Source organism: Anastrepha ludens, chromosome 6 (genome assembly GCF_028408465.1).
Source record: "Anastrepha ludens isolate Willacy chromosome 6, idAnaLude1.1, whole genome shotgun sequence".
Taxonomy (NCBI): Eukaryota; Metazoa; Arthropoda; class Insecta; order Diptera; family Tephritidae; genus Anastrepha; species Anastrepha ludens.
Window position 1 is genome coordinate 80,603,135 of NC_071502.1, and position 19,157 is coordinate 80,622,291.

The window sequence follows — 19,157 nt, forward strand, 5'->3', positions numbered from 1 at the left end:
TTTCTTTTCAATGCAGGTGGTGTTAGCATTTAAATGTGGAGGTAGCCGAATCGGTTGGTGCGTGATTACCATTCGGAATTCACAGAGAAAACGTTGGTTCGAATCTCGGTGAAACACTAAAATTAAGAAAAACATTTTTCTAATAGCGGTCGCCCCTTGGCAGGCAATGGCAAACCTCCGTGTATTTCTGCCATGAAAAAGCTCCTCATAAAAAAAAATCTGCCGTTCTGAGTAGGTTTGAAACTGTAGGTCCCTCCATTTGTGGAACAACATCAAGACGCGCACACCACAAATAGGAAGAGGAGCTCGGCCAAACACCCAAAACGGGTGTATGCGCCAATTATATATATGTATATATATATATATATAGTTGTATTTTTGCATGTATATATGAATGATGTGTACTCTCAAACAGCGCATCCGACTGCGGTGAAATGTTTGCGACTTGTTGTTAGTACGCGCGCGAAGTCTTAACCAGACAAACTTAACTCGTAAATTGTGGTGTGAAGTATACCAAACTCTTCTGAAGTTTTTGCAGTCATGTTTTTTTAAAGAATGTCACTATTTATGTTGAAATTTTCAGTAACTTCAAATTGCATATAATTAAGGCAAACTATGTAGTTTAGTAGTTGTGCAAGTGTTTGTAAAGTTCAAGCGTTAGTGTAAATTTTTAGTTAAACTAACGTAGGTATATATTTTGGGTTTCCTTGACAGCCTCGAGTTTTCAGCAAGGATCTTCCATTGACGAGCAGAATAATGAAAATGTGTTATAGTAATGCTTATACAATTTTTGGGCGTGTGTGAGAAAAGAAATAAAAGATATAAAGGGAAAGTAAATTTAATAGCAATCAGTTTACAGTGCAAAAGGGAAATGAACGATTTGGAAGCAAATAAAGCTCCCAAAAATAAAATGAGGAAAAAGAAGGTGCCGCAAACCACATTTCCACGCTCATTTCAATAATCTTGCCAAGATTTCGTCGAATTGATAAATTGCTTTCCTTGAGCTATATACAAGCCAATATGCGGCATTGGTATTCACTCATACTTTTCAGTAAAACTTCACATGTACTTGTCCACTAAAAAACCAATAAAGAAAATTCTGAGAATTTTCCCACATTTGTTCTGAGAAAAACAAATATCACAAAAAGTACGCAAAACTGTCGTCTGAACAACGACTGATTGGAAGAGCGTGAGAAGACGTGTGAAATGAGCAGACACAGTTGTGATGTGAAGTTGCCTATGACAACTGTAATTCAATTTCAACTGCTAAACCAACTTACTGGCCATCGAATACAGGATACAAAGAAGATTCTGGGTTTAATTGACTTTTGCCTCTACAAAAACATTCACACGCCTATTTGTCTGTCAGGTCTTGAATTGAGCTCCAATCTGGTACAGTTATTAATATCGCAAGATGCAGCACAATGCCAAAGGGCAACAATGCTAGTCAATGCTTTGACCGACTGGAAATATTTTCCACTTCAGCTAGAGCAATTACTACTAGCGAGCAGCGCGAGGCAGTACTTCATTTTACGCAACAACTTCCGTACACCGATACCAAAACAAGTACTTGATGAAAAAAGTATCCACCCTTTATCAGAAACTTAGTGGCAGAAAAACGGAATCTACGCAAAAACTGGTAGCAAATCAGATCTTCAAAGATTAAAAGGAAATGGAAATTAAAAATTAAACAGATACATACAGCGATCAAGACTTTTAAAATTATGCATTTAATCGATTTTCGTCTGGGCTTATAGCTAATAAAAGCGCGGAGTATTATTTGTGGAAAGCGAGTAATTTTTTCAATAGACCAAAATTGACGTGGGAAACTTGGTTAAGACAAGCGAACAAAACCGAATCAATTTGCTAAGTGTTTGGAAAACACTTTCAGCCCTAATGAAGGCACTGATGAGGTAGAACCTATTGGAAATTGCCCTCGGTACGATAAACATATTATTACAGTTACACCAGTTGGTATGGAAATAAGCAAAATAACGCTTAAAAGTCCCCAGTATTTGATTTAATCACGGCTGAAATCCTTCGTTAACTGCCAAAAAAATTGCATGGTCTATTTGACTAGCTTATGTAGCAAGTGCCTCAGCTTTAGGTACGTAGAAGCTTTTTGGGAAAAATACTTTTCAGCCATTTTTTGTTGTGGTATCGCAAGCTTTCCACAAAGTATGGCGCGAAGGGCACCTCCGAAAGCGCAAGTCCCTAAAATCTTGCGAGGTGCTCTCATCATATCTTAATGATAGGTACTTTTGCGTAAAACACGCAAATGCATATTCGTCTAATGTAACGCATGCGTTACACATGGAAGCATTTTGGGTGCTCTGCTATATTTCGACTTTCTTCTTCTTCTTTTTTAATGGCGCGATAACCGCTTACGCGATTTTGGCCGAGTTTAACAAAGCGCGCCAGTCGTTTTTTTCTCGTGCTAACCGGCGCCAATTGGATACACCAAGTGACCAACCTCCCATCGGGAAATCAGCAAGTAACTGCAACATCTATGGATGACAGTGCCATACTCGCAGTCGATAATACTATCGAAAATGCAACGAATACGCTACGTGAAGGTGCTAACCTTGTTGCTTCATTGGCTAACAAATAGCGAATAAAGCCAAGCAAAAGCAAGTCAGTACATATGTATAGTCTTTCCCTGAAAAACGCTACTTAGAAGCCAATCTTCATCAATACGTCGATAATCTCATCCGTCGACAAGGCCAAATATTTGGGCGCACGTCAAGAAAAAACGATAAAATCTTGACCCGAAATTAAATAAGCTATATTAAGTCATTAGTAGGCGCTCACGCTTATCAACCTGCAACAAATTATTTATTTACAAACAAACACTAAGGCCGGCATATGTAGGTACTTTCGGTACACAATTTTGGAAATGCGATGGCCAAAAATACATCACCTTTATCCTACGTCTGTAAAATAAAATCCTGCGGAGCGTAGTAAACGCGGCATACCTTCATCGTGGACTTGGCATACCAACTGTTACTAAAATTTTATTTCTTTTTTTTAATTTATTTATTTTTTTTATTTTTCAATTCATTACATCTGTCAAATTTCAACATTTAGTAATTTTTATAACAGTTATTCAAATATAAGTGTAACATTAAGTCATTATTTAAAATGCATTTTTTTACGGCATAAGAGGGATGAGACTTATAAGAATTATATGACATAAGACGCAAAATAGGTTCACACAAGAATTATAGCTGATATCTATTTTAATGTTGCATAAGTAGTATCTGCTAAGGCTGTTAGAGTTATTCGTTTTTGTCTTTGCTGAATTTTCAGCATTTCTTCGTTTGTGTGTGTTAGTAGATTACGAATATGATTTTTGCTGCATTCTCAAATGACGTCTTCAATCAATTTCATTTTAAGGTTTCTGTGGGTTATGTACCAGCCTGCGTTTGCGATAGTCCTTAAGATTTCTGATTGTAGTCGGTGCATTATTTTAAGGTTTGATTTGCTTGCTGTTCCCCATAGTTCGATGCCGTATTTTTAGATTGAAGTTATAAGAGTTTTGTAGATTTTCAATTTATTACCGAGTAAAAGTCGCGAGTCTAAATTTAACATTAAAATATTCGGCATTAAGGTAACTTCGCAAAAGTAGATAATAGTCAGTTGGAGGTAAAAGTCGCGAGTCTAAATTTAACATAAAAATATCTGTCATTAAGGTAACTCCGCAAAAGTAGATAATAGTCAGTTGGAGGTAATTTGTTTTTTTTTTTTTTAATTTGTGCAATAGTCCGGGATGCCATACACTGTCAAAAGCCTTAGCCACGTGAATATAGACCGCAACACAATAATTTTTGTTGTCAATTTCCTTTTGTATCATGCATGTTGCTGTGTAAGTAACAAAACAATTTGCCATAGCTCACAAACAACGACTAAAAAATCATGTCAACGTCGCAGCATACAACTTACTACTACTTCGGTTGAATTCTTCTGAAAAACGTTTAAAACGCGCAGAGGTAGCAGACTTTATGGAAAGCGAATAGGTTACGAATTTTGGGTTCCGATTTGATGAGAACAGGTCTACTAACTACCTCTATTCTATCCTATCTTTTTCCTTCCGTTACTTCTCGGTTTTCCCCCTTGACTATCTACCGTTTCACTTTCCAGAGCTTTAAATACAATGCGCTTTTTAGCCTGAGTGGTTTAGGAGTTCCCAAATCTCTCGGTGCTTCTTAGCTTAACCTTTCAAATTTAAATTTCATCTTTTTATATATCCTAGGTGCAATTTTGCACGACGCTTCTACAAAATGAATAAGAATCGTTAATAAAAAAAAGTTGCCTATGACGTAGCAGCGAAAGTTACTCTCACAATTTTGCTTCGGCTGCTCAGATCGTATTATCTACTTCTTAATCTTCTTAAATCTATAACTTCATGCAAAACTATTGCTGTCAAATTGGTAGTCTTCACACCGAGCTCTTTGCTTCGATTCTCGGCAGTATTGCTTTATTTTGTTTATGTAAATCCAGCGAAAGCAATTTAAGCAGTAGCAGGTAAAATGATAAACAGCTGTTTGACAATTGGCATTTGAAGGTGAGGCACGAAGTTTAAGTTTACAACTTAAAGAAGTGAAGGAAGTAAATATGTATAGTTAAAAATTTAATATTTCAAGAATATTTACTTGAAACGTGTGTAATTTGCAAATAGTTCGCCTACTGCGAAAGATCTTTACCAAACTAGCACAAAGCCGACTAACAAACCACCAAAGTTTCGAAATTTGTGTGAGTACCCCTATTATGTTTACTGGAGGTCAATTCTCGTTCTGTGTAAACGTGAAATGCAAAGGATTTTCCCCGTTTTCATTACACTTTCGATTCGCATTGCGTGAAAAAATCAAAAGAAACGGCAAAATATTTTCATATGAAAATTGTCTTTTCACTGACAATTTGTTTGTGAAAAAATGAAGAAGGTGGCCCGTGGCAAACGTGCAAGTGCGAGTATAGTTGCGTGTCTAGAAAACTCTATTTGACCGAAAAGTTTCCTAAAATTTTATTGAAAAAATTGAAGAATTCGATGAAAACACAAGATGTTTTTTTTTAACTTGCACAAAGCTTTAAACTATGATTTATATAGTTATTGTGGTAGAATGAATTCTACTTTTATAAAAGTCAATATCAAGTCGAGTCTTTGATCTCCTTGCGTTTTCGACTTGATTTTTAAGTTCTTGAATTAAACTACCTTTTTTTAATTTTTTAATTCACACTATATACTAACTTGCTGTTCATTTTGTAAATTGAATTTAAATTATGTTTCCGTATTTATTTGAAAAACTGTCATAGGTTTTATGATAATTTTGAAAACAGTTTTTCAGATCTTTTTTAGTAACAAAATCACTATCAAAGTCTATTTTTTTCCGAACACTTTATCGGGTTGAGTTCTAGCTGTAACGTGAGGAAAGTTGTTTGTGGGCGTGCGCGCATTTTGTTGGTGGTTTGCTAAGGGACACCCCCTTACCACCAACACCAACTAATATATTAACTTAATAATATATTAAATTAACGAAAATCAATTAAACATGAAATATTGTACAAAAGAAGACCGGACCACCTTATCGGGAAGCCACTGTATGCATCTATGAACAATTAATATTTATGATTAATATTTCTTACCAAAGAAAAGGAACTTATTTGAGGTATTTTTATTTCAAGCTTAAATATTTTGGTACAATTCAAATATGTAAATACCTTTAAACAATAGTTTTAAACTAATGCAGCTTATGAGCAAATGTTTTTGTTAAAAACGAATGGAGAAAAATAAATAAACATGAATAAATTTTATCATTGAAATTTATTGGCAAAAGCATATTCCACTGTTTGCAAAAGTTGTCTTTTTACAATCCAGCTGATGGCCTTGAGCTAGTGCTGTTCTTATTTCCTGTTATTTTCTGTATATTCATATACTTAAAATAAAACATGATTCTGATTCTTTTTACAATGTTCAAAATATCACGACTTGAAATATTTGTAGGGGAACTAACGTCTCAGCGCTATCAACAAATTTCCCATAAATAATACATTATTTTCAAAATATTATTAAATTTACTAAAATTCGTCATCATCATCACGAACTCTTTGCTCCAAATCAAGCAAAATAATTACTTGCGGCATATTTTCTTCAAATTTACTCCAGCTTCAAAACAAATATCATTTGAAATTTGAATATCGTACTTGCAAAAGTTTCGTGGCTACAGTGGAAATGGAACACTTTTATCATAGCAGAAACCAGCATCGCAAAATATTCGTTTGTGAAAAGACAGAGTGCAAAGTGTCTGTGAAAACGATAATTCTTTTCACTTCGCATTTACACAGAATCAGAATCGATCGCCTGCTTTACTTTTTACTTAATTTTCACAAGCGTGACAAGGCGGCCTATTTGTATGTATGAAGTAACAAACAAAAGATTTCTTTTCCTTTTTTGCGCGCCGTGTCGGAGGATTTGTTTTAGTTTGCTCCTGGCACTACAACTAACTACAACAGCAAATTCGTTCCAAAGACTTATATCCGGCCAAAGACTGTCATTCCAGCAGCATTCACCGTATATAAGTATGGGGAATGTTTATGTTGCTACAACAACAACAACATCAAATTAAAACGCTCCAAGAAAATAAGTACTTATTTTCTAATATTTATAAAATTCAAGTCAGTCCTTCATATAAATTTAAATAAAAATCAATAAAATCTCCTCACTACTCAATATGACGAGATGTAACAATATTATTTATGCACCTCAATTGTCTTTTAGTTGACGCATCGGTATTACATACTTCTACTTCTATGTCGTTATTACTATTTAAGCTGAGTCGAAAGAAAGATTTATAAATGAGTGTACTTATATGTATACCTATATAATGCGAGTATTTATTCCATCCGTAGCAGCTTATTTTCGTTCTGCTTTGTCATTCGTAACTCAGTTGAGCTTATCAAATGCAATAAATATCCGAGCGTCAGCAGAGAAAACCGAAAATAGTCAGTAGTCAGACGCAAACGAATATTTACTTTACTACCGATGATTGCCGAAAGTTTCAGAAGTAATATTGACTATCTGTCAATAAATGTACATTAAGTAGGCTAAAAACAAATTTCCCATAATCTGATGATAATAGCTATTTAAAGAATGTTGTTCTCTAGAGGCCGTCGAAGCTAAACTGTTGATCGGTATAGGAAAAACATGTTGAGTGGTCAGATATGCGTATACTACATACGATACATGCATATGTGCGGTGTGCACATATTTAATTAGATATTCATTATTTTGCCACAATTTAACTTGAAAATATCTATACTATAAAGGTGAATGTCTGTACGTTGTCCGCGCATCACTACGAAACGACAACACCAAATGACGTAAAAATTTTTATACATTCATAATTTTACCCAATGAAGGTTATAGGCATGTTTTTATGATGGAACTCCCTTCCCACAGCCCCTAGGCCGCGCCACCACTCTCATTCGTCACTAATAATCGAATATTTGCTTAAATGTAATCTAAAAAATCTTAGTTTTTCCTATTTCCCACTATTTATAGCACACTCTAGACTTCATAATCCGCATAAGCTGTTCAACTATGACCCAAATGCAAAGTTCAAAAACCGTTTGAGCCAGAAAATTAATAAAAATAATTTTTCTTCATATTTCTCTGATTGGTTGCTTTGATTTTATTCAACGCGGCATAGCAACGGATGCCGGGTATTGTAATACCTATTATGGTTATTAATAAAAAATATTTTCTATGAAATTATTGTTTGTAATTCTTTTATACTCGTATACATATCCTAAATCCCTCAAAACTATTCCTATGCGAGCGGGGCCGCGGGTTAAAGCTAGTAGTAAATAATAATAAAATAATTATTTCAAGAAGTTTAAATCTACTAAAAATCTTTTGTATTTTGTTAAAGAATATAAACGAACGTTAAAAAATTTCAACTATTTGAATAAATCTCACTAAAATTCATAACATTGAGTTGAACATTAAATCAAATCCCAAAACCTTCTGGAACTACTAGAATCTGATGTTATTATATAATAGTCAAGCGCGCAGCTCAGATCTCATATTGCCTTATCAGCACGGCTTTGTTAAGAGAAGATCCACTGTTACGAATTTAAGTTTATTCGCAAAATTTGTCTTAAAAAAATTTGAAACAGGCCAACAATGCTATGCCATATTCTCCGAATTTCCGAAAGCGTTCGATAGAGTCAGACATAGTATCCTATTTAAAAATCTGGGTTCAATTGGTCTTCACCTAGATTACTTAAGTGATTACTTAAGTGAACCTGTTAAAAATCAAAAAAATGGTGAAAAAAACACATCGAAATTCAAATCACCACCATTTTGTCAAAAAAAAAAAAAAAACGGTTACCTACAACGAGAGCCACTATTGTGTAGATTAATAAAATTTCTGGTATTTTGATTTCAGATGATTATTCATTGCTGTATCGCTGCCACAAGATGACGCCATATTGTTTTAACTCGTTACGTTTATTTACATAAATTTGTCAATTTTCAATATTTTTTAATAAAAATTTACATCAACATAGTTTAATACATATATAATAAATTGCCTTTTGTGCGATCCTCGAATAATGATTCCTACTTACAAAAAAAAAATTCCCAAAAATCGACTATTTTTTGACCCCCACAGTGGCGTTACCCCCCTTCGTAAAAATCAGGTATATTTTTGGCCAAATTTTTTTTCTTGTTGCCTTTTCCTCTTTTAAGGGGTTATACGCAGTTATGAAGCAAATAAAAGACGGGTTGTCAAGGATTTATCCTGAAGAAACTTCAGAATATTTTAATTTGAAAATTTTTGGCGGTTATAAAAGCATCCTTCAAGAACGTAACAAAATTTTTTATTTATGAAAATGTTGATTATAGAGCGCGCTCCAGGCGATTTCTGGAACCTCCTTTAAAAAAAGACGATTTACGGTGCACATCGTAACTCAGGATTGGATTATCTGAAATCAAGAAACCAAACAAATTTTGTTAATATATTAGATTATCTAGTAATTAATCGTTCGGCTAATCAAAATAGTGAATTTTCACAAAATGGCAGCTTTTAAAAGAAATGATTTCGATTTTTACGTTAAAATTTGGCCGTAAATTGATTATAAAATGGAAAATAAGTATCAGATTTACAAAAGGAACGATTAATTACTAGAAAATGTATCTTTAAAGATTGAGTTAAAACGGTTGACCGATCAAACAAGCCGTTTTCGAGATATCGTGTACACCGACTTGAAAAATGCCGTTTTGAAAAAAACACGTTTAAAGTTTCAATACCTACCTTAAAACGTGCCGAGGCATCTCTACATATTTAGGTATAACTCCGAAAGTATTGCTTAGATCTACTTCAAATTTCGTGCGTATACTTTTGAATATATGTACATTACAAAAATGCAATAAAAAAATCGATTTTTTTGAAAGTCATAACTGCATATAACCCCTTAAAAGCCTTCCGAACTTGTGCCATACTCATATATGAAAGAAAATTCTTAAAAATGTGTAATAATAACTTTAACCTAACTTTATCTGCAAATTATTTTCTTCTTCGAATTGAATCTACTTTATGAGTTATGTCCCTACTTATGTTTAGTAGAAGTGTGTGGTTTTTCCCTCAACTCCTAAGTATTTACGGTGATGAAAACGTTTTCATTAACGACGCTATTCGTTTTATTTCTATTTTAGCCACATTCATGTTGGATTACATATTTTCCAGTTTCTTGGTCAGCTTTTGCTCAGCAATTTTTTTTGTCGCTCCAAATTTTTTTCTGTTTTGATTAATGTCAGCACAAATCTGTAACACTTGGCAAAAACTTTAGGTAATAAACTACCAGCAAAGATATGCAGTGTGCCCCTACGGCCATACAATTTAGGGGGGAGTGATGAATGAAAATTTATGATGAACAATTTGTCTCTTCACATTGTAATTGAGAGTGATATCGTGTGCATAAATTGGCCTTAGAACAAATGAGTGTCGGCACTAGAGCTTAAAAACTTTCCCGTATACCACCATGGCAACAACTTATTGTAATTCCTTTCAGTTCACTGCAGGCATTCAAATTAATAAGTCAGCTGGGGAAAATTCATTTAGGGCAATGATTTGGGTTCCATATCTGACAAACACACACATATTTATGGTTATTTTGTAGAGAATTCAGGCAATATACTTGTATAAGGTGGGTTTTTAGGGGCTTAAAATGATAATAAAAAACAGAAATGTTGTTGGATTTTTTGGTTTTCTTAAAACCTATTAGTTTTTTTTATTTTTTCATAATTTCATCGCATTTATTTTTTGAATATGATATCCATTCGATCAGTCCAATTTTTTTATTACTTTTTCTATTAAATGTTGTCGTATGGCTTGTATATTGCAATAAATCGATTGTCAAGCGCGCTGTGAAGCACGTCGTGCCCTCTGGTTGCAACCAAATAACGTCGATGTTTAGCTGATTAATTTTTGGAATACAAATTTTAGTCAACATGGCTCGATAGCGCTAGCTATTCACCGTAACGGCAGCTCCTACCTCCATTTCGAAAGAACTAAGGACCGATTATGCCGCCAGCGCATGAACTTCGCAAACAGATTTATTTTTTTGTTTTAAGTAAATTACCACAATTTGGAAGCGTTGTCCTGACGTCGAACGATGCACGAGGACTTGCCAAACCCTACTGAACAGGAATGTCATAGGAAACCATAGTAATCGATATCTATAGTACTCTTGTGAATAAAAAAAAACACCCGATATATGTAGTACCATTTCATATGAAAATACATAAACACAAACAATTGTATCAAAATATATTCTGAATATTTAATTCTACGTAAAGCTCGAAATATAATGGAATGAAGTTAAAAAGGTGGAAAATGTCATTATACTGGTGCACATTCATAAATATTCGGTTCCAAGGGAGCACATGAAATAATTGAATTAAGAATTTTAAGCAATTTACATCATAATAATATGACTAATGTACTATAAAAGGAAAAAGTCGACTTTCAAATAACACAAAGAGAATAAATCTCATTAATAAAACTGCGCAACGAATTTCTAACTTTTGATTTTGTCTTAGGTCGCATTTTGGGATTATTTTTCCTTGATATACTTTAGATATAATAATAATAAATAAATACAAGTTTTCTATCCGATGTTAATTACCATATAAGTCAAACCCGAAATCACAATTTCCTTACAAACTTCGACATTTATTGATGTTTTTAGTGAAACTGCAATGTTTTTGGGCAGCTTACCTCCTATGGCGACCGCCGTAGCCGAATGGGTTGGTGCGCGACTACCATTCGGAATTCACAGAGCGAACGTTGGTTCGAATCTCGATGAAACTCCAAAATTAAGAAAAACATTTTTCTAATAGTGGTCGCCCCTCGGCACGCAATGGCAAACCTCTGAGTGTATTTCTGCCATGAAAAAGCTCCTTATAAAAATATCTGCCGTTCGGAGTCGGCTTGAAACTGTAGGTCCCTCCATTTGTGGAACAACATCAAGACGCACACCACAAATAGGAGGAGGAGCTCGGCCAAACACCCAAAAAGGGTGTACGCACCAATTATATATATATATACCTCCCTTGCGCGCCCATCTTACTTGGTTGCTTTTCTTCGCTAAAGATGCTGGCCCAATACAGGCTGGCTTTGCTGCTGTACTTGTTTTACTTGGCTTTGAAAACTTGTATGGCCAAATGGGCGCTTCGAACGCTGTCATAACAATCAGACGATTCGTAAAAGGAAAACGGAAACAGAGATTTTAACCATACTAGGAATTTTCCCTTAATAGTAAAAATGTACAAAACAAAACTTCAAAGTACATACAGAACCCAGAAACCTACATTTTTTATTTTTCGATTTTTATATATTTGATAAGGTCAGCATTTATTTAGGCCTTTCCAGTGTCAAGAGTTTCAATCTATTTTTGTTTTCCCGTTATCACCCGCCTACCTTTTAAAGTTCGTACACACGAATAATATCGCAAGTAGCGCTCCGGCCGATTCCAACTTCTTTACTGCTACTCCAACTATGGAGTATGAAAATTTGATATACGGCGGCAACCGATTCGACCAAAAGTTCGTTTAATTTTTTGTAAAATCTCCCTGAATTGCTTGAGACAGAAATAGCAATCGACGGAAAGATTCTTTAGCTCAATCGATACGGTAGAATCAATTTTGTTTTATTTGCGGAGAGTATAAATGTTGCACCGTTCGTAATTGAGGCTTACAAAAATGACTTTGGTCACCTGGAGGAAATGAAAAATTAGCCTTGGTATCCGCAAATGGCATGCAAAATATGCCTTGAGTTTCTACGTTTGTGCACGAATAAAAAAAGGAATATATTTGAATACGAAACTGCTATGGTCTAGAACAGTGTTTCCCAACGTGGGGCCCACGCCCCACAGGGGGGCAATTTGATAGTTAAGGGGGGCAATTTCAAAATGGACTCGACACGACTTTAACCCTTTCGCTTTGGGTTATTTAAATGCAATGTTAAATATCGGTGACAAATTTAACAAAAAAGGCAAATTCTTAAAAAAATGCTGTAATTAGAGTCGTCAAGTAAACTTGAGTGCGCCACCTGTCGCGGGGAACCCCAGACGTTTTAAAACTCGCTAAACAACGGCGTTGTTCGCACCTAATTGGCCCAACTCAACTTCTGTAGTGTTTCACATCATTCAGTTGGTATTAATTTGAAATAAGTATCCGTCAAGTAATCGTTGATTTAACAAATATATTTAGATATATTGTAGCAGTTACCCTTATGTCGTATTACTCACATGCATACATAACTCATGACTGCGCAATGCGCTTCATAACACGATCAGTAATATAGTCGACATCGTTTGCTCAAGATATACAACCAGTTTTCAATATATAAAAGTATTTAAGTTGTTATATTCTAAATAAATTTATATAATTATTATTTAGTTATTGTTATTTTAACACCCACCAACAACAATATTGTATAGATATAATTGGTAAGTATTTGATTTTATTTATATTTATTTTAATTTTAGAAGCATTTAACTTTCCAGAAATTTTTGTCAAGTGAAAAAAATATCGGTAATCGTATTATATACATTTAAATAAATATGTTTCTTTGCGTCATACGTTTACTCTGTCATATTGAATTAATTTTAGCACATATTTTATTATATTGTTTTTTAATTGATTTTTTTTAGCCCATAATAAAATGAGTGGAACAAACAAGAAAAAACTCGTCAATATTCGGAGGAATATTTAAAATTTGGGTTCATACCCGCTGTTCACGATGAGCGGATGCCGTTTTGTCTTTTATGCCAGCAATGCTTGACCAACGAATCAATGAAACGAGGTCGTCTTGAGGCGCATTTGAAGGCGAAACATAATGCTCATATAAATTCAGATTTGAGTTACTTTAAAACTTTAAAAGAAAAGTTTGAAAAAAGAACAACATTACAGTCTCTATTTACTGCTCGTTCTTTAACAAATAATCGTCTTTCTGAGGCTAGTTATCAAATTTCTTTATTAATCGCTAAAACTGGAAAAAATCACACTATAGGAGAGAATTTGATAAAACCGTCAATATCAGCATTTCTTAAAACGGTTCTGGAAAAAGATGACAAAGATGTAAAAGCTATGCCACTCAGTAACAATACTGTTAGCAGAAGAATAGACGAAATGAGTGAAGATATTGAAAAACAACTTGTTGAAAAGCTGAAAACAAGAAATTTCTCAGTACAAATGGATGAATCAACTTTGAGAGACAGTGAGGCAGTATTGATAACCTATGTAAGATATATTGATGAAGGGCATTTTACTGAAGAAATGTTGTTCTGTAAAAGATTAGAAAGCACCACTACCTCCAAAGATATATATAATAAGTTAAAAAACTACTTAGATGTCAAAGATATACCAATGAAAAATATAACATCTTGTGCTGCAGATGGCGCCCCTAATATGATGGGCAAGAAAAATGGCTGCTTAAAATTGATGAAAGATGCGAATCCAGAAATGAATATTGTACATTGTGTTATTCATAAGGAAAACTTGGTAGCTAAAAATATCTCGCCTGTTCTAAATGAAGTACTACATACAGTAATAAAGTGTGTTAATGCTATTAAAGCTAGTGCCAAATGTGAACAACAAAATGAAGACCATGTGAGACTTTTACTTCATACTGAAGTAAGATGGCTATCCAAAAGCAACTGCTTGAAAAGATTTATGCAACTGACACTCTTAATGATTTTTTAAGCGACAAACCTGAAATGAAGTATCTGTTAACAATCGATGGTAAAGCATTTGTAAGTTATTTAGCCGATATCTTTGAAAAACTAAGTATATTAAATAAGCAACTTCAAGGACCAAATAAAACACTTGTCGATGCAAAAACAAAGATATTTGGCTTCATTACCAATATAGAGTTATATCAGAAACACATTAACAACAAAAACTTTGAACAATTTCATTGGCTCCAAAAATGTGAAGTAACTGATACCGCATTACTTGTTATTGTCAATCATTTGAATATTCTATCCGCTGATTTAAAAGAAAGATTTTCTGATTTAAAACAAATTGATTTCCCAACATGGATGATGCAGCCAATATTAGTGGATTTGTCTGATATATCAAATATGCACTATCAAGAAGAACTCGCAGAATTGCAAAATGATGAATCCGTAAAAACTTTATGTAATATAAAAGGAGCGATGGCATGGCTTTGTGAAGAAACTGAAACTAAATACCCAAATGCAACCAAATGTGCAAGAAAACTTTTACTACCGTTTCCATCTTCATATTTAGCTGAATGTGGATTTAGTGCTGTAAATGATTTACTGATAAAAAAAAGAAATCGACTTGATATAACACAACGTGGAGACTTGAGATTAAAGCTAAGTAAATTGGAACCTAATATAAAATCTCTGTGCAGCAAGCATCAAGCACAAGGATCGCACTAAATGAATATAAAAAAATCAATATTAAAATTATTTTGAATTTCAGTTTTTCATTATACATATGTTTTGAAATTTTACTTACGATGTTTTGATAACAATTTCATAGTGATTCCTTCCTAAAACTTATCATTTATATTTTTTAAGGGAACAAAACAATTTTTAAAGGTTAAAAATTATGTATGGGGGCATAAAAATTTTAGAAATGTTAAGGTGGAGCATGGCCTAAAAAAGGTTGGGAAACACTGGTCTAGAAGGATCTTGTGAGCTACCACGACGACTGTTATTTTTGTTTGATTAACATAACTGGCATTAACCGGAAAAATCGAGCCAAATGGGAATATCCTTGCATACGGTCGGTATATAGACGTGTTTTAGGCCCTAGGATATCAACTGAACCTCAAGCTGGTCCATCACAAGAGGAGCCTATGTATTTGAAGGCTAATACTGATTGTAGGGATAGTGACTTTAAATGTGACCTGGAAACGCCAAGACCATTTAACCAAGATAATTTAAACGAGCTTTTCAGAAGTTTGGGTCTATCAAAGTCTACTTCTGAACTTTTGGCTTCTAGGCTAAAAGAAAGAAACTTACTAACAAAGGAAATTAAAATTTCTTATTACGGCACAAGAGAATAAAATCTTCTGAAATATTTTGCTGAAGAAGATGACTTTGTATTTTGTAAAGATATACCTGGTTTAATGGCTACAATGGGATTACAAAATAACATTTCTAATGAGTAGCGTTTATTCATAGACTCATCAAAACGTAGTCTAAAATGCGTTCTGTTGCACAATCGGAATAATTGTGGGTCGCTTTCTATTGCACATTCTACTAAAAAATATAATGTACAACTCTTGCCCTTAGACAAAATTAAATATGTGGAATATAACTGGTTTATATGTATCGATTTAAAAATGGTAAACTTCCTTCTAGGCCAACAAAGCGGTTACTCAAAGTATCCCTGTTTTCTTTGCTTGTGGGATAGTAGAGCTAAAACACAACATTGGATTGGAAACTAGGGCTTATACAACAATTTGTGAAAGGTCTTGGCAAAAACGGATTTTTTTTCCTTTTTCTATCAAAAAAATTTCCAAAACTAAGTGCAGAAAAGATAAAAGCGGAAATTTTCGATGGTCTACTGATAAGATCTTTAATAAAAGACTCAAATTTTACGGACGTTATGACAGAGAGCGAGAAAAATGCATGAAATGAGTTTGTTTGGCTTGCTCAAAATTTTTTGGGGAATAAAAAAAGTTGTGATTATTCCTAACACGTCGAAAACGAATGACTCACTTTCAAAATCTTGGAAAGTTACACTTCTTCATAACCACCTCGACTATTCCCCAGCCAATATTGGGGATCTAAGTGAAGAACAAGGACAGCGGTTCCACCAGCACAATCGTACGATGAAGGAACGCTATCAACGCTTCTGCAACGCACACATGAGTGCTGACTATTGTTGGAGCATTCAGAATAGCTAAAAGAAAATCAAACAAAAGAAAGGATTTTTTAACTACTAAAGGATTTTTTAAAAACTAAATAAAATATGACTATCTTTAAATATTAGTGTTTTTTTTATAAAACGACTTGTGTGTCATATTTTTTTAACAAGAGCTGATACTGAAATTTCAGTTACAGATTTGAAATCTTCATAAAAAATTGGACTAAGATCATGTGTCATAACCCAATCATCAGACATGCTGTTGTGCAGTGTAATAATTCAAACTCCAATAACACTGTGCGACAATTTTCAGGTCATCGGCTCGGGCCGAACCAAACCAATTGCAAATGAAAGTACTCATGTGGAATAGTAAAACCCCAACTGGGTTTTGGTCTATCGGGTCACAATTTTTTACAGTGTATTAAAGTTTCGCAATATTGATCAAATGCCATATTAAATAATATGGTAAATCCAGTACAAATATTGATTGTTCTTAAATTTCGTTTTAGAAGACTTTATTAAAATTCAATGATACATTTTTTTGTAAAAAATTGTAACCCGTTAAATCCCACCGTTATGTGACTATTTAACCAATTTTTTCATAAATTGTTCAAAATTCCTCTTAAACTGGATATTAAAGGGCAGTATGTTCTACAAAAAGATTCCTTGGAAAATTTCACTAGGGGTTGTCAAAGACATTGTTGCTGTCGCACAGTGTAATAATTCAAATTCCAACGGTAGAAATAATTTTAGAAAACTTTGCTGAAATTAATTTTTTTTATGCGACTAAATGGCTTAATTGCATCTATAGTGATATAGATTTAATGCATTTTCATTTAAAAAAGTTTTTATTTTTGTCTTATTATTCATTTTTCGTAGAAAACCCCGACCCCCTCAAAAACAAATCTTCGTTGCGCGCCTGTTTGTATTAATAATAAAATATGTATAAAAAAACGAGATTCAGGTGTGAAGCGAGGTATAATCGATGATTAAATATAACACAAAATAAATCGACAACCTTAGTAACCAAGTGCAGTGTAAAAGTATGTAGGAAGTTTTGTCTGCATGAATTCAGTGAACGACGCCGCGCGGCGCCAAACTCAGCTGCACCAACTCATTTTTCCTATTTTATTATCTTACCAATATCCGCATTTTTTTTTTATAATCCTTTTTCTATAAACTTTAATTGCTTTTATTTCACAGTTATATTCTCTCCCTGGCGATTGCTGACATTCTGCTCATTGTCACCACGGTGCCACTGACCTCTACAGTCTATACGGTGGACTCATGGCCTTGGGGCAGCTTCCTGTGTACGCTGTCTGAATTTATTAAAGACGTATCGATTGGCGTTTCCGTTTTCACACTTACTGCGCTCTCTGGCGATCGGTACTTTGCTATAGTGGACCCACTAAGGAAATTTCATGCACACGGTGAGTGGAATATACTTAAAATTTCACTTCCATTGTCTCACCTCTTGCAACGAGAATATACAACATGGCGTACATGCAAAGATATACTCGTATGAACAAATATGTGTACGGGTGCAAAGTGGGGTCGAAAATGCCAACATAAATAAAATCACATCTCTCTCCATTGCAGGTGGTGGCAAACGTGCCACACGTATGACCATCGCCATTGCTGTGTTCATTTGGTTCTTGGCCATTATCTGTGCTATACCTGCGCTCTTAGGCACCAATGTTAAGGTAAACAAGTTGTTCTGGTCTACTAGACTGCTGCTGGCACAAATACATCTTTGCATACGTACAGACATATACATAAATACACACATCCATACATACATACATACGAGTACATACATACATACATATTACAAAAAAAAAACAAGAAATAATTCCATTCTTTCTTTCCTTCCGTAAAAGCAGAAACTCGAAATCAATAGCAGCAAATCGTTCTCGGTGTGCTACCCCTTTCCCGAGGAGTGGGGCGCGCAGTATGCAAAAATTATGGTGATGATGCGCTTCTTGGTCTACTACGCTATCCCCTTAAGCATAATCGCTGCTTTTTATGTGCTAATCGCACGGCATTTGGTGTACGCAGCAAGTGTGCCCGGCGAGATGCAGGGAGCGGTGCGACAGGTAAGTCGGAAATTACAACGTCACTTCACACTCAAGTGCTCTCCCCAAGAGTCGCAGCCACACTCACTTAGAAGTTTGTAATTTTGTAACAGATCAAGCTCGTGCTTCACAGTCAGCCAACTGTAGGTGGGGAACTCGGTCAAGTGGCATCATTAATCATGAGCCGTGAATGGTATGCGATACTTGCACTGACAGATTGTGTTATAAAAAGTTGTAAGACAAGCCGCAGGTTTCCTCTCACTCTAACAAATTCTAATTTGTAGGTGTGAGAAATAACATAATTCCCACTTTTTTGTTTGTAGAAATTTAGAGGCGCCAATGATTAATTAATTCAAGAAATTACAAGTCAATCGTTAAAAATGGAGGGTCACGTTTCTCTCATACACACAAACGCCAAAACTCATTCTGTACTAACTAACCAACCCACGATGTAAAAGGTGGTTTTATGCAAATAAATTAGCAAAGTATTTCAAAACAGCGAAGACCCGAAATGCCACTGTTGACCCTTATCATGTTTTTTTTGGCTGTGTACTGAAAATTCCTCCACTCCGGCTTTTATACTAATTTAGGAATAGGCAGTTAGTTCAACAAATTTTGCAAAAAAGGCTAATTTGTGTGCGATTAAAGAGAGGAAGAATACGTTAAACTTTGTTGCT

At 34.4% G+C, this 19,157-nt stretch overlaps 1 protein-coding gene across 3 annotated transcripts in view; it reads left to right on the forward strand.

Moving 5' to 3' along the window:
• The window catches only part of LOC128867795 (neuropeptide CCHamide-1 receptor), a 137,710-nt gene that overhangs the window by 90,857 nt on the left and 27,696 nt on the right, over positions 1-19,157 (forward strand). For all 3 annotated transcript variants that reach the window (XM_054109301.1, XM_054109299.1, XM_054109300.1), the window contains 3 exons: positions 17,609-17,835; positions 18,005-18,108; positions 18,289-18,501. In XM_054109301.1, the coding sequence (XP_053965276.1) occupies positions 17,609-17,835; positions 18,005-18,108; positions 18,289-18,501 (544 nt within the window). The remainder of the gene's footprint in view (positions 1-17,608; positions 17,836-18,004; positions 18,109-18,288; positions 18,502-19,157) is intronic.